General features: G+C 38.8%; 1 protein-coding gene across 2 annotated transcripts in view; it reads right to left on the bottom strand.

The window, feature by feature from the left end:
* Positions 1–2,104: 2,104 nt before the first annotated feature.
* Positions 2,105–14,785, bottom strand: part of tango6 (transport and golgi organization 6 homolog) — a 25,555-nt gene continuing 12,874 nt past the window's right edge. For both annotated transcript variants that reach the window (XM_082539512.1, XM_082539513.1), the window contains exons 13-18: positions 13,634–14,119; positions 11,791–11,848; positions 11,550–11,708; positions 7,064–7,215; positions 4,628–4,741; positions 2,105–2,447 (exon numbers count right to left, since the gene is read on the bottom strand). In XM_082539512.1, coding sequence (XP_082395638.1) covers positions 2,271–2,447; positions 4,628–4,741; positions 7,064–7,215; positions 11,550–11,708; positions 11,791–11,848; positions 13,634–14,119 — 1,146 coding nt within the window. In that variant the 3' untranslated portion in view covers positions 2,105–2,270. The remainder of the gene's footprint in view (positions 2,448–4,627; positions 4,742–7,063; positions 7,216–11,549; positions 11,709–11,790; positions 11,849–13,633; positions 14,120–14,785) is intronic.

Raw genomic sequence — 14,785 nt, 5'->3', positions numbered from 1 at the left:
AAAATCTGATTAAAACCTGTTTGAGTTCCACAAGGTCTCAGGACAGAGATATGTTTTATTGTCACCTAGCGTAAAATATTACGCCTCGGGAGTGAGAATGTGTTGTTTTAGTTGGCTATACTAACATATAACATAACCCCGCACACTGTCTCGCCCAAGTACACACCCCCATCACCATCAACGGCGCTGCTGTGGAGAGAGTGAGCAGCTTCCGGTTCCTTGGCGTACACCTGGCTGAGGATCTTACGTGGTCAGTACACACAAACAAAACAGTGAAGAAGGCGCAGCAGCGCCTCTTCTTTCTCAGGAGACTGAAAAGATTCGGCATGAGCCCCCGCATCCTCAGGACCTTCTATCGCTGTGCCATTGAGAGCATCCTCACTGGATGCATCACCACCTGGTATGGCAACAGCACCGCCTACAACTGCAAAGCTCTCCAGCGAGTAGTGCGGTGCTCTGAACGGATAATTGGAGGTGAGCTTCCCTCCCTCCAAGACATCTACAGGAAGCGCTGCCTGAGGAAAGCGGGGAGGATCATCAAGGACTCCAGTCACCCCAGCCATAAACTGTTCAGACTGCTTCCATCAGGAAGGAGGTTCTGCAGCATCCGGTCCCGTACCAGCAGACTGAGAGACAGCTTTTTCCATCAGGCCATCAGACTGCTGAACACGTCATAGACACCTCAGCTTCACTACTGGAACTTCAACATTATGCACTCCACACTGTATATAAATGCCACTTGTTTTGCACATGTCTCAACTCTGTATATTTTATATATTTTATTATTATTATTATTTTATTTTTTTACTATTTAATTTGTAAAAATGTGTATACACACACACACACACACACACACACACACACACACACACACACGTAGGAAAATATTTAGTATACACATCCAGAAATGCATACACTATTATATATTGTACATATATTTATTAGTTTCAGGTTGGCCATTCTTGTATTTTGCTCGTTTGTGTTGTTGTGTTTGCACATCTCTGTTGCTTGTGGGGCTCGCACACAAGAATTTCACTCGCATGTGATGTGACAATAAAAAAAAAAAAAAAAAAAAAAAAAAAAAAAAAGTGATTTGATCCCACTGCTGTCAAAGCGTTTGCTCATAGGGGGTCATATGATTGTTGGGGTTTTCTGTTTTCTTTCTATCATTGTAGAGTCTTTACCTTACAATATAAAGCACCTTGAGACAACTGTTGTTGTGATTTGGCGCCATTTTAAAAAATTGATTTGAATTATTTTATTACCATGTAATTGTAGCATATTTCAATCAGAATTTGGATTCTTCCTCTCTTGCAAATTTCTTCTTTGACAATCTCAATGTAATTTTTTTTGTTTAGGATAATTGCCTCCCATACTTTAGAAAGGCCCGTGGTAGTGAAGTGGAGAGAAGTGCAAATGTGTGATGTGTGATAATGTGATAATGTGCAGAAGTTCAGGGCAGTACTGTGGCATGAGGTTTTCTTTGGGCTTAAAGTTTTATAGTTTTTGTGGTATACAATATGAATATTATTTAACATCTTCATGCGTGCTCAATCATAAGGAAATCCCAAAAAGTAGATTCTGTTCATCTGGTTGTAGCGTTTGTAGTGGGTGGTGGTGTTTAGAGCTGCCTACCAAGGGGTTGAGGATCGAAGCCAAAAACTTTGAGCTGTTATAGGTGACCGAGTTGATCATACAGACAAAGGGTCTTTTCACGTTCTTACAATACCAACTCTGTAAATTGTACTCATGGCCATTGATCAATGGTTGTTAATCAGTGGTCATGACAATTTGCATATTAATGATCAATGAACTGACCTCACAGTCCATTGTTCATTAAAGGGTGCTAGTTTCACTCACTGTGCAAATGTACTGTTTATAAGGTTGGGGAAACCTGCAGTCAGCTGAGACTGAAGAAGTCACTTGGACGAGTGACGAAACATTTCTCCCACTGAAAACGCTACGTACAGATGAACCGAATCAACCTTTTTGGGATTATTATTCAACATTAATATATATTAAAGTCAGTATTATTACAGTATTTAATTCACATAAATCTAAAGTTAAAATATTTTTCATATTTCAAATCACAAATCACAGAAAATATGCTTAAAAATTTATTGTGGAATAGGGTGGTACACTAGGTCACAGTCCTTGGTATGCATGGATGTAGGATTTTCTGCTCTTTGTGGTCAACCACATTTCTGAAGACTTAATCCACATTACACGGAGGCATAAATTGTAGTGCAAAGAGCCCACGGAAATTAGTTCTATGGTAGGACGACAATCTTCTTCTCCAGCTTCTGCTCAGGGAAGATGAACCTCCTCATTATGTCGTCAAGCTCCTCCAGAGCCAGGTGGGCATGAAGCACGGATACCTCATCCAGGTCAGAATTAACCACCCATTTGAGAGCTCGGTACAGGTCCAACAAAACATCACTGAGAACCTGGAGGAGACAGACACTAATGAAACTTTGGAAAAGGTGACACTAAAGTGACACAAATGTGGGGGTGCTGAGTTTGCTACCAAGTACATTTCATACAATATGACTCAAAACACTCCTTATCCTCCCATACACTTAAAAAAAAAAAAAAAAAAAAGCATAATAGTAATTGGTTACTTAATAAAAAGTCTGCTTAACTGAACTACATTCATTTTTTATTTGTACTTCAACTATTGTTCATTCATATTTACCGAGCTTTAGCATGTTTATTTTAGTTGCCTTTTTTTGCTTTTTTCTATTAGACATTATTTAAAGTATCGTCAAATTCAAAGCCAAGGAAAACTTTATTTGTTGGTCTCAACATTGACCAAAATATATTGTTTCCAGTTATATTACCAATTGATAATTGCCCTGAATCCAGACCCTTATACTGTAAGGCAACTGCTGCCTTGGAAAGTTGCTTAAAGTAGTTTAATCAGCACAACCCATTTTTACATAAAGTGGGAACCAGTTTACATAAAATCTGGAATTTTAGATAGATATAGTTATTGTTATAATTTGGTTTAGGGTCTGATTAAATAGAGTAGGAACACAGCATTTAGTATTTCTAATTTACCTTGAAAACTATGATTAAAAAAAATAATGTTCCAGATTTCAAATGGATTCTGTCGTTGGGGGAGGTGAGGGGGGTTAAACAGTCCTTCTGGTTTCTTCCCAGTCTTGTCTTCCAATAATGTCACTGTGTGTCATTAGTGCTGTGCAGCTGGTGTCACCATTCTCCAGCTGTTCCAGTAATTATACAACCTGGACTAAGTCAAACAGCTAGCCACTTCACTGGGGTCATGACAGGTGATTAAAAGCTATATAACACCTGAGCCAGCTTTTTACATACAATTAGCAGCAGCTACTACAGCTTTAAAACCACCAGCCTATTATTATTAGCTCTATTTCATGGCTTTGATCAGTTTGGCCATAGACAGAGGAACTGTAAGGATGTACTGTGCTGATTGGGTCTTATGGGTTGCTAGGTGGGGGTGGGGGGTTCTGTGTAAGAAACAGACCCCAGGACTCTTTGGTGTGCTTTTGTTGTTTCATCCTGAGATATTTCTAGTTAGTTCTCTGACTGTTTCCCTGCTTTCACGGTTTTCCCTGGACTTAGTTGCTAACCAGCTTGCTGGTCTAGTGAATCACCTGTGTAGCTGACTCAGTCTATTCTCCACATAGTTCTCATTCACCATGCATACACCTACAAAACCTAACATTAAGGCTAACAGACGGATTTTTCCATTTCAGTTCAGGTAGACAACAATGAAGAACCACTTACAGCTAAAAAGACAGAGCGAAAGTGGCTAAAGAAATAAGTTTTACGTCATGGTCCCTCAGTCCTCTCTGTGCGACTTCACTGGATTTTATTTTTATCTCTCCTCTGCCTGGTGCACTCCAAATGTACCTCCTCCTCTTCCCCACCTCTTTTCCTTGACCTCGATAAAAACGTCATTGATGAAAACGGCATCGAGGTCAAGCAAAAGTGGGTAGGAAATTTGAAAAGGACTTAGGAAACGAAAAGAGCGTGCCGAGAATAAAAACGACCTTACATTAGTCTCTCATTAACAACATGATGTCCGGATGTTGAAATGACAATATGCAGGATGTGGAGAAAATGGACTACAAAACATGGAAAAGTGTTTGCCCCCTTCCTGATCTCCTATTTTTTGGCATGTTTGTCACACTTAAATGTAAATATTAGAAAAAGCTAACAGCCTGACCTCAAACTGAAGCGTATTTGCACATTTGCAAGTGTTTCACTTTTAGGAGAAAAATATTTAAATGAGTCACGTAAATGTTAATTAAAAAGTTTAAGGCACACAATTTACTGCAAATTGCACGCAGTCAAACATGGAAAAAACAAAAGAAAACAAAAAAACGTGTCTTGTGCCTGTTGTCTGTAAAAACAGCCCAGCACTGTCAGAAACACCCCTTATGGAACTGTGTTAATGTCACAATAATAGAACATTCAATAAAACATTTATTCACAATAGCACCTTACGCGGGTCCCCAGTAATACACCTACCAAATATGAAGTAACATCTCATCTTAAGGTCTTCTGGCATTAGGTTTAGAAAACTGAATCCAGTGCTTCCGAAGACATTTTTAAAAATACCCAGTGAGCTGTGAGAGTGTACCTGTGTGCTTTTGTCCCCAAGACCACGGAGCAGCGACGCAATAACGTGGACAGCAGCTCTCCTCACCTCTGCCTCCTTCTCCGTCTTTATCAGTGACGTCAGACAGGAGCTAATCTGCACAAAAACAGCATGCAAGATGTTCTTTTTAGCACTTTTCCAGCGTTTTGCTGCACCTGTCCCAACTTTTTTTTAGTCATGCTGTTGTCATCAAATATGAATTGAGTTATTTTTCATGAAAGAGTCAAATGTAAAATATTGCATTCCTTGTCCAATGTATCTGTTCCTATTTTACACAAGTGTCCCAATTTATGGGGAATTATATTTGTACAAAGTGTATCCACGACAGATAATAACAGTTAATAATGCTTTAAACTAACAAGCACAGATAACACAACTGTAGATAACTGTGGAAGCATGGAGTCTCACATTTCAGAAACACAGAAAATTATTTTCCCAATTGGACTTAGTGCAGTTTGATTTATTTTAAATACCTACCATCTTTATCTTGCACAGAGCTGCTGTAACTTTTGATTTGATTTTTGATTTTATTGATTAGCATTCAAATTCAAATCTCAGTGAAAACAGTGAAAAAACAAACAAACAGTGAAAACAGAACAAAAATCTACCATAAAGAAAGAAAGCATGAGACAAGGCTAATCAAAAGGTATTGGCTGAAGCATTTGCTTATTACGCCAACCCTTTTCACAAAATATCTTTTTGTATGCAGCTCCTGTACACAGGGCTTGAAGAAAATAATAAAACAAAGCAAAAACCAAACAAACAAACAAACAAACCAAAAAAAAAAAAAAAAAAAAAAAAAACAACAACAAAAAAAAAAAAAAAAAACAAAGAAAAAAAAACTTTCCACCTTAGATAAGTAACTACATCAAAGCAAAAGAATCAAGAGGTTATTTTTTTTCTCCTTTTTGCTCTTTTAATTCTTGATTTATATATTTTTCTAATACTCTATTTTTAAACATGTTTTTAAACAAGGAAAATGAACTACACCTTTTTAAATCACTGTCATAACTATTCCACAGGTTAACTCCTCTAACAGAAACACATCTCTGCTTTATATTTGTCCTTATCTTGTTTTTTTTAAAGAAATCTGTTCCCCTTAAGTCATATTGACTCTTTCTGACTTTGAACAGCTTCTGAGTACTGGGGCAAAGCAAGTTATTTTGTGCTTTATACATTATCTGTGCCATTTTATATTCAACTAAATCATAAAATTTCAGGGTATTCAGATTAATAAACAAAATGTTAGTTGGTTCTATATAGTTTGATTGGTTTATAATTCTTATAGCTCTTTTTTGTAACTTGAAAATATGAAGAGTGTTCGTTTTATATGCATTACCCCATATCTCCAGACAGTAAGTCATATATGGAAGCAACAGAGTACAATAGAGTGTGTATAATGATTTTTTGTTCAGGACATGCTTTGTTTTATAGAGAATAGCAATGGTTTTTGACATTTTTGTTTTCACGTGGTTTACTCTCAAACTACTCTCAAAATATTACCTACCAAACCAAAATAATCACAAATACATCTGGTTGGTTATTGCAGCCTTGCAGCCTGGTTGAAAGAACTGGTGTATTTTCAGTATTTTTGTGAGTTTTGCAGTTTTCATTTCAGTATCTATGTAATATTACAGACATGAAGTCTGTTAATTTAACAACATTGAAAAATTACAAAGAGTTAGTCACTATAGAGCTGAGCTGTGCATCTCAGGACAAACATTCAGTATATTTAGAGTGAGATCTGTTTGTGTGCTGCAGACATATACAGAGGTGGCTCATTCATGCCAGCTGGCTGCAGCATGGAACCAACATGTCAGCCAGTTTACAGAGTGAAGTTAAACCAAAGTTCTTGAAAACCCACTTGTTCAACTCAATTATTTTACTAATTATCTTTTCACTGTTTCTATTGTAAATTATTGTCCTGTGTTTACATTGTTCCATCGGTTGTCCTGTATGAGGCATGAGTTATATAATGCTGTAAAATGTTTATTTGTAAAATCTTGTTGGTTTTATTTTTGTCAGTTGAAGCTGTACAGCTGTTTGTTTGATTTGGTGACTGGACTGAGAGTTCTCTCTCTTTTCTACTCTCCAGGAGCACTCAAAGCACCCATTCATACAAGAATCATGCTTTTCTATCTAACATTCACAGACGTTCATACTCGATGGATGCAGCAGAGAGCAACATGGGGTTTAGCCCAAGAATATCTGGCACGCACACTGGAGCAGCCTGGGATCGATCCACCAAACTTCTGATCAGTAGACAACCCGCTCTACCTCCTGAGCAACAGGAGTCAGATGAAGCCTCTAGAATTTCATGCCATTTAATTTATACTCTAACAATAACCTGTTTTTTGCTTAATGGGTTCTTAGAAATGTTAATGTGTTTATTTTCTATTGTCTATTGGTTAACCCTACCTCTTGAGCTAGTGACCCCAGGGAATAGTCCAGTCTCTGACAGATTTCCCCCAGGTTGGACAGACTGCTAGCCCGGATGCTTTGGTCAGGGTCTCTGGATTCTCGCAGGAAGATGCCCACCAGAGGACGGCCAAGGTGGGGAGCTAGTTCTCCTAAAGGAGAAACATCAAGCAGACAGGTTAGATCTAAGGCTCCATAAAACTGACCATTTATCAGAGGATGTCATGTCTGTGGTTCTCTAGGTGATTGTAGTCATCTTCTGTGGAAAATACAATATATGGACAAAAGTACTGGGATGACCTCTTAATATTTGATTCCAGGTATTTCCAGATGTATAAAAATTAAGCACTTAGTCATGCGGTCTGCCTTTAAAAACATTTGTTAAAGAGTGGGCTAATTGTAAAGGACTCAGTGAATTCAGGCATGGTACTGTAATAGGATGCCACCACTGCAACAGTCAATTTGTACATTTTTTTCCTTCTAGATATTCCACGATTTACTGTAATCAGTATTACAGCAAAGTGAAAGCATTTCAGAACCACTCAATCACAAAGTGGGAGCCCAAGTAAAGTAACTGAACAGGGTCAAAGGGGTTTCTGGTTACGTCACAAGTTATGATGTAGAGTTCAGAGCCAGTTAGATTTGTCTTATCCAGAAACAGACACCTTGCACCTTAATGATGTTAGCTTGTTCTACAATAGCCTTTTTTCAGCTCAGCTGCTCTCACTTTATTTCCATCTTTCACTAGCCGGTCACAACTTGCTTTAACAGACTCCATGAAAGAGAAATGCTGTTTTAGAGTCCATACTTGTATCAGTGTGTGTCTCAACTACACACATTAATATTCAACATTGGTAAAGCTGGTAAAACTGATGCACTCCAACAAATACATCTGCACGTCCTCTTCCTGTACATCCTGATAAACATCATGTTTTGAGAACAGCAGCTGGTTCAGAGCTCTTCCCTTTCAGTACATGTCCTATCACTGGTTACTATGAGAGTTCACAGGACTGTGCAAGGCCATTAAGCCAGTCACAGTTAGCAAACCAAACATTCATTTATTAAACATTTGCTCAACCAGGCGAGTCAATTAAGAGAACTTTCTTACTTAAAAACGATGGCCTGGCAAAAGCCAAATCTTGGCCAGTCTTGTGGGAGCATTTTAGCCAAACAGAGGAGCTCTCTGGGTGCCTGTGCAACAAACTGAATCTCGATCCAATCTCTCAGCAAGGATATAAACCATCTAATTGTCCCAGAGAAGTGGTACGATGGCAATCTGGCACAGTAAAACAGAGTGGGGTGGGGGGGGTTCTGTCAGGAAAGATTTTTATACACAGGGTTCCTTCTGATGGGGATCTGCAAAGAAAACAAGCGTGCACTGTGGTTTTTGTGTGGCTGTGATGACTACAACAAAGTAGTCACTTTTTTACCCGTTTCTTAAGGTCATGATATTCAGATATTGTTTATTTGCTGTGGATGGCTTTTAGACGTGACACTTCTTTTACCCTTCACTTGTCAAGTTTCCTCAGTTTTTTAAGGACACACAGCACACCATGCAGACATGTGCCATGTTTTACCAACGTGTCAGGTGGCTAGCTCTTTGGTCAGCACTTTTTGGTGTGAAAATGTCATTTCCTGTTTTGTACAGCTTTTTGAGTATGTTGATTATGACTAAATCGAATATTACATCTAGGGCTGCAACGATTCATCGAGAAATTCTATTATAAAAAATTCTTGTCAGAAATTATTTTCTTCGATGTTTCATTTAAGGCAGGGGTGGGCAACTCCAGGTCTCAAGGGCCGGTGTCCTGCAGGTTTTAGATATCACCCTGGGTCAACACACCTGATCGTTGTGTTAAACAATGTAAATGCAAGAGTGTCACCCACATTTGCAACTAAAAACAGACCTGTGATACAAAAATATTCAGAAGCAATTATTAGAAACCTGATAACACAACAGCAGCAGTGATAATGATGCTGGTGTAGTTTAACGTGGAGCCAGAGTCTGTTTACACACTGTGAAGAGCAAAGAGGCAGAGCCGTTACCGACACACTGAGCTCAGGCAGCAGCGCTGCTCCCGTAACCACCTTTCAAACCTTTACTGGGAAAAAGCTAGCACGAGCTCCATCCACACCGTTTGTTTTACACAGTGAAAAATCTGCAGTAAGCCTCCAGATGTTTTAAAATATGCTGATGAACTGTTAACTTAATCTGAGAGCATGTTTAAATTATACAGCTTATTGAAGGCTGATGGCAGCTGTCCTATTCTGCATAACAGGGGCGAGTCTAAAGGGGGGCATGGGTGTACTAGACCATGTTTCAAGGATTTCACAAGATTATTAAGATTAAAAGTGAAATAATATAAAATATTGTATTCATTAAATTGCATTAAAAATGTGAACTAAAATAAAATAAAAGCTACTTTTACAAGCCAATAAAGACGTACATGACAAGTGAATTATTGTTAATATTAATTACCATCGGTCTTCAGCAACACAAAAACTTGCCTATTATTAATGTCAAAGAGGTCGAGTACAGGTACATTTTATGCCTTAAGATATATACACCATATAAACCATTTCATTCTAATTTTAAATAAGATTTTTCATAGTCTGGAGGCTGCAGATGGCTCAGGTCTCCTGGGTCTTTCTCTGTCTGCCTCTGGCTCCTAGACACAGTTAGTGTGGCTTCTTCTTCCATCATTACCAAGTATAATTGGTGACACACACACACACACACACACACACACACAAGATTGTGGTCAGCTGCTGCGTTCTTGTATGCGTTTTCTTATAGGTGCAGCAGTTAGAGACTAGAGATGGCACAATACCACTTTTTTTATGTCCGATACCGATATCATAAATTTGGATATCTGCTGATACCGATATGAATCCAATATAGTGTATTTTTAATCAATAAAGCAGTTTTTCTAATATCTTGCTGCATTGTGTATAAGTTCATAGTGAAGTTTTAAAAAACAAAACACTAAAGCTATTCTGTTATACCTGTATTCAAAAAATACACTGCACCCAAAATGTTTCATAGTTCAGCAACACTGATCAAGCTAATAAACTTAAACCTGCACCATCCTCCCTATTCTGGTGTTTTAAAGAGTACTTAGCAGAAATATTAAACAACCTAACTAATAGGGTTGCAAACTCCCAGCACAAAAAAAAAAAAAAAAAAAAAAAAAAAGGGAACCACCCCCCCGTGATGCTTAATCGACGTAATCAACCTTAATTTAATGCACATGTAAAAAAAAAAAAAAAAAAAGCACAGAAATCAATTATTTTTCTACAATAATTAAATTGATTCAACATCTTTCTTCAACAGAATTGCAGACCGCACAGATCGTACCTTCCCAAAAGTACTATAGCTTACTGGGTTATATTAGACTTAATAGTTCCTCTATACAATAATGGATTTCTATACATTTTACATCAGATTAAAACTGGGTGTAAGATTCAGATAATTTATTAAAAGCTAGACATTTTAAATGAGAATAAGAAAGAAAAGTATGTCTTTGTGCCCCCTTTTCCCTGTTCCTGCCCTATCGGCCCCCCTGGCTAAACTTTGCTAGATCCGCCCCTGCACAGTGACCGGCGTCAGCTACGTAGAAAAAGATCCTCGAGTAGAAAGTAATAATAAATAAATTCTAACAACAGATTATCAAGTTTAAACGTGCTGCTGTTGTTCAGCCGCTGGTTTCCTCTTTCTGGCGCAAACTGGGCCAAAAAACAAACAAGAGACACGGACTCGCGACAGAAAAGCCGATCAGCTGATCATTGATCGGTTTCATGATTGAAGTAGCAACAGGAGAGGGAGGGTGAGAGAAGAGGCAGTCGCTCCATATATCGGTTGTTAAGCTTAACGCAGGAATGCTTTACAAACATTCAGAGATGAACTGACACACTTGCTTTACTTCTCTTTGGGATCACTTCCTCGGAGATGAAATGCCGGGCTGGTAGCGAGGCTACAAATGCTCAACCAGACCGCCGAGAGATCTGGCAAGCCACAGCCGCTCTATCACGTGATGCACACTGCTCCGACGTGCTACGGTTATGAGCCGAGTTACGCCATGTCGCAAGTCTTCTGAGGTGCTTTTGTGATATTTAATGGATCGGATTACATTTTTTATTTCTCTCCGATATCCGATCCAGTAATTTAGGTCAGTATCAGACCGGTACCGATACGTAATATCCGATCGGTCCATCTCTATTAGAGACACATTGTGTTTTTCCACTTGTGCTCTGTCTTGCTATTCTTGTCTTTTGACCTATTTTCTTTTTTATATATACAGAAATAAGATGAGTTTATAGAGAGTCTATAGAGCTCATCAGAGAAAAAAGCAATGTTGTCACAACAGTGCGTTCAGATCCTGATTCAACACACAAGAGCACACAGCACTGACAGACATGAAACAGAAGCAACAACAACAAAGTAACATCACAGCATAACTGTTAAGTTGAATCTGATGATGCTCACCCATGGCCCTGCTTGTCCTCATCAGGACCTCTCCCACTTTAAGGCGGGTTTCCACGGAGCGCTCTTTGTTGGAGGAAAGGAGGGAGGGTCCATGTTGGAAGTCTTTTAGGAGCCGTTCCAGTATTTTGTCAGGGTAGGAATCAGCCAATGCAGCCAGACCTAAAGACGGTTTATAACGAGTCCATCAATCATCAGCAGCATCTGAATACTTCATCAACATTGGGATGAATCACTAGATTACCTTGAATGGCTGACAGGTAGACAAATGAGTCTACATGCTCCAGGCTTTCTAAGAAGAGCTGGAGAAAAATAGACCATCAGCATGATTTATAACCACATGGTCTACTGTGTAAAAAACACACACAACATCAAAACACATACAAACAGTAGAGCCAAGAAGAATACACACCACTCCATACATCAATCAAACAAACAACTTTTTTTTTTTTTTTAAACTGTAGTTTCAGTTAAAATAAGGAGAAAGGACAGTACACATGAAAAGTGACCTCTAGAAAACTCAACTGTGTGACAAGGCAGAAAAATCAATAAAGGGGGGTTTTGCTGAAGGATGGTTGAAGGGGATGGGCTTCTGATCAAATAGAATAATACATTAGTTGGTATCTTCTCTTACCATCTTAACAAGCCCCAAGAGCTCAAAGCTCTTTTGAGCTGTCTCAAAGAGCTTCAGCTCCCTCATTTATTATAGAAGTCTCAAGAGACAAAGATATTGCCAGTGCTCACATTTTTTTTTTGAAACAATAACACACTGTGACAGATTTTATTGTATGTGTGCCAAAAAAAAAAAAAAAAAACACCAGATGAACATGGAAAAGAAAAAAAATCCATCTAAAACTTGACACAGACTTGAGAGCTGTTCACAAAAGCCTAAACAGAAATGGGCTCAATGGAAGAGTAGATGTCAAGAAGCCATTATTAACCATAGAGAGGGAAACTGGGAGGAAAAGCTATGGTACGCTAAATTACTCAAGAACTGGGCTGAGAATCAGTGACAACTGGTTTTTTGGAGTAAAAGCTACGTTAGCTGCTCCCCTGCATGATTTGGCAAAGCTTCAAGCTGGATGCCCTTCCTGACATCAAAGCAGTGACCTTTCACTTGCCAAGTGAAAGTGTTAACTAGTACACCATGGGGGGCATAACAGGTCTTATGGAGTGATATAATCTCTCCAGTGTGTCCTGGGTCTGCCCCAGGGCCTCCTCCTGGTGGGACATGCCCAGAACACCTCACCCAGGAGGCATCCTTGTCAGATGCCAGAACCACCTCAACTGGCTTCTTTCAATGTGGAGGAGCAGCGGCTCTACTCTGAGCCCCTCCCGGATGGCTGAACTTCTCACCCTCTCTCTAAAAGAGAGACCAGCCACCCTTCAGAAGAAGCTCATTTCTGCCGATTGTATCCACAATCTCGTACTTTCGGTCACTACCCACAGCTCGTGACCAGTTTAAACAACTTTTAATAAATTGCTGGATGCAGTTTGTGGGGATGAACAAAAGTATTTTACCAGCATAATATAATCTGCAGTATGATCATTGCTTTAACAATGTAACAGATAGCTTTAAGATGGCCTTAAGATCCTCCTAGCAAAATATATACAGAAATGAGGGGTAGCTGAAGACCTTTGTACAGTGCTGCAAATGGTAATGATACTGGTTCTTATATAATGATTTTCTATTTAATGTCTAAATGTTTTTTCTATTTAACACTGACATACTGTCACACTAAGATGAACACACTGGGAGCAACTAACGCTTCAGTATCTCACCCGCTCTACACAGGCCACACCAACTCCTGTATATTATATGTGTGGATAATCATTTAATTTATTTTGAAATAAAGTACTTGAATCAAATTTCTCTACCTAAAAATTTAATTTATAATTTTAATTTATACAGGACTTGCAAATGTGAAGAACATAACATCTACTCAACTTGACAAACAAAAAGAAAAGAAAAGCCTAAGTTAAAAAAAAAGAAAAAGAACAGAACAAAAAAAATGAAAACACCAAAAAAGCCAAAACATATTTAAAACAAAAAAACAAACAAACAGAGCAGCTACCAGGTAACTTACCGTCAGGATTTTCTCCTGCGCCTGGATGGCCTCTGGCTTTCTATGTTGCACCATTTGTGTCAGTACCCTCAGGGCGTACGCTCTTGTTGGCACGTCTGGGTCACATGCCTCTATCAGCCAGTCAGAGATGGGCTTGGAAGGAGGGCAAGAGTCACTGGAGCCAGAGATCTGTCCTTCACATCCTGGACTTATTCCTGACCCTCCAGAAGATGCTGTAAGTCTTTCATGGCTTTGGGCAGGTTTATGTGAGTCGTTTGCTTCACCTTTCACTACATTTTTTACAGCTGTTTTATGGTTTCTGGGGGGCGGTGCGTCAGTGACAGAGATAGCCTCACTGCTGCTGTCAGGGCGGTACGCCCCGTGAGTGGCAATGACCGCTCTCAGGTTGGACGCTAGCTCCTGAATAATCACGTCAGGATGCTGCTGAGAGAGTATCTCCAGAGGTGGCAGCAGCTTTGACATCGACAAGTAGTCCTCCACACTGAACTGTAAAGTCAAATGTAAGGGTTTCTTGAGAGTTTCTGTTATGCATTTACTGTTATAAAGTGTGTTAAAGTTCTAAAACTTTGTTTTTAATGTTGTTTTAATGTTCTTCAAAAAACAGATTTCAAATTGTTTGCACATGTACACAGAAGTACATAATAGCTAAAGCTGGAATTATACTACCTGATTAGATCTCCATATAACAGGCATATGTACATCCTCAGAGTCTCAAAACGTTCCTTAAATAAAAATTCTAAATGTTTTTTTTAAAAAGCTATCTAGTGTTATGTGAGGCATGATAGCAGATAAGCAGCAAGAAATAGAGGGATGCATTTTGTAAAACAAAGTCAACATATGAACATCACAGGTTTAGAATGACTTAAAATTACTGGCGACCACCGGTGCTACCTCTCAGCCTCTTAGAAGACACACCTATGGTATCAATTCAAAATTCTTTATCTCCTTTTTCTCAAGTTATTGCATTCATTAGATTTTCAGGAAAAAGTGACCTCTGAGAGGTTGAGGTCACTGAGATTTGGACTCATCTGAGATATTTAGTAGATATGCCCAGATTAACAATTTGAAGCTCCTACATCACCTTTTATGGTTGGAGGTAATTAAAAACCTTTCTTAAAACCCCCCAAAATAACAAACAACTACCAACTGTAG

This window comes from Aulonocara stuartgranti (genome assembly GCF_965226115.1).
Source record: "Aulonocara stuartgranti genome assembly, chromosome: 7".
Classification (NCBI taxonomy): Eukaryota; Metazoa; Chordata; class Actinopteri; order Cichliformes; family Cichlidae; genus Aulonocara; species Aulonocara stuartgranti.
The sequence above is the reverse complement of the archived record's forward strand: the minus strand, read 5'-3'. Positions and strand labels throughout refer to the sequence as shown.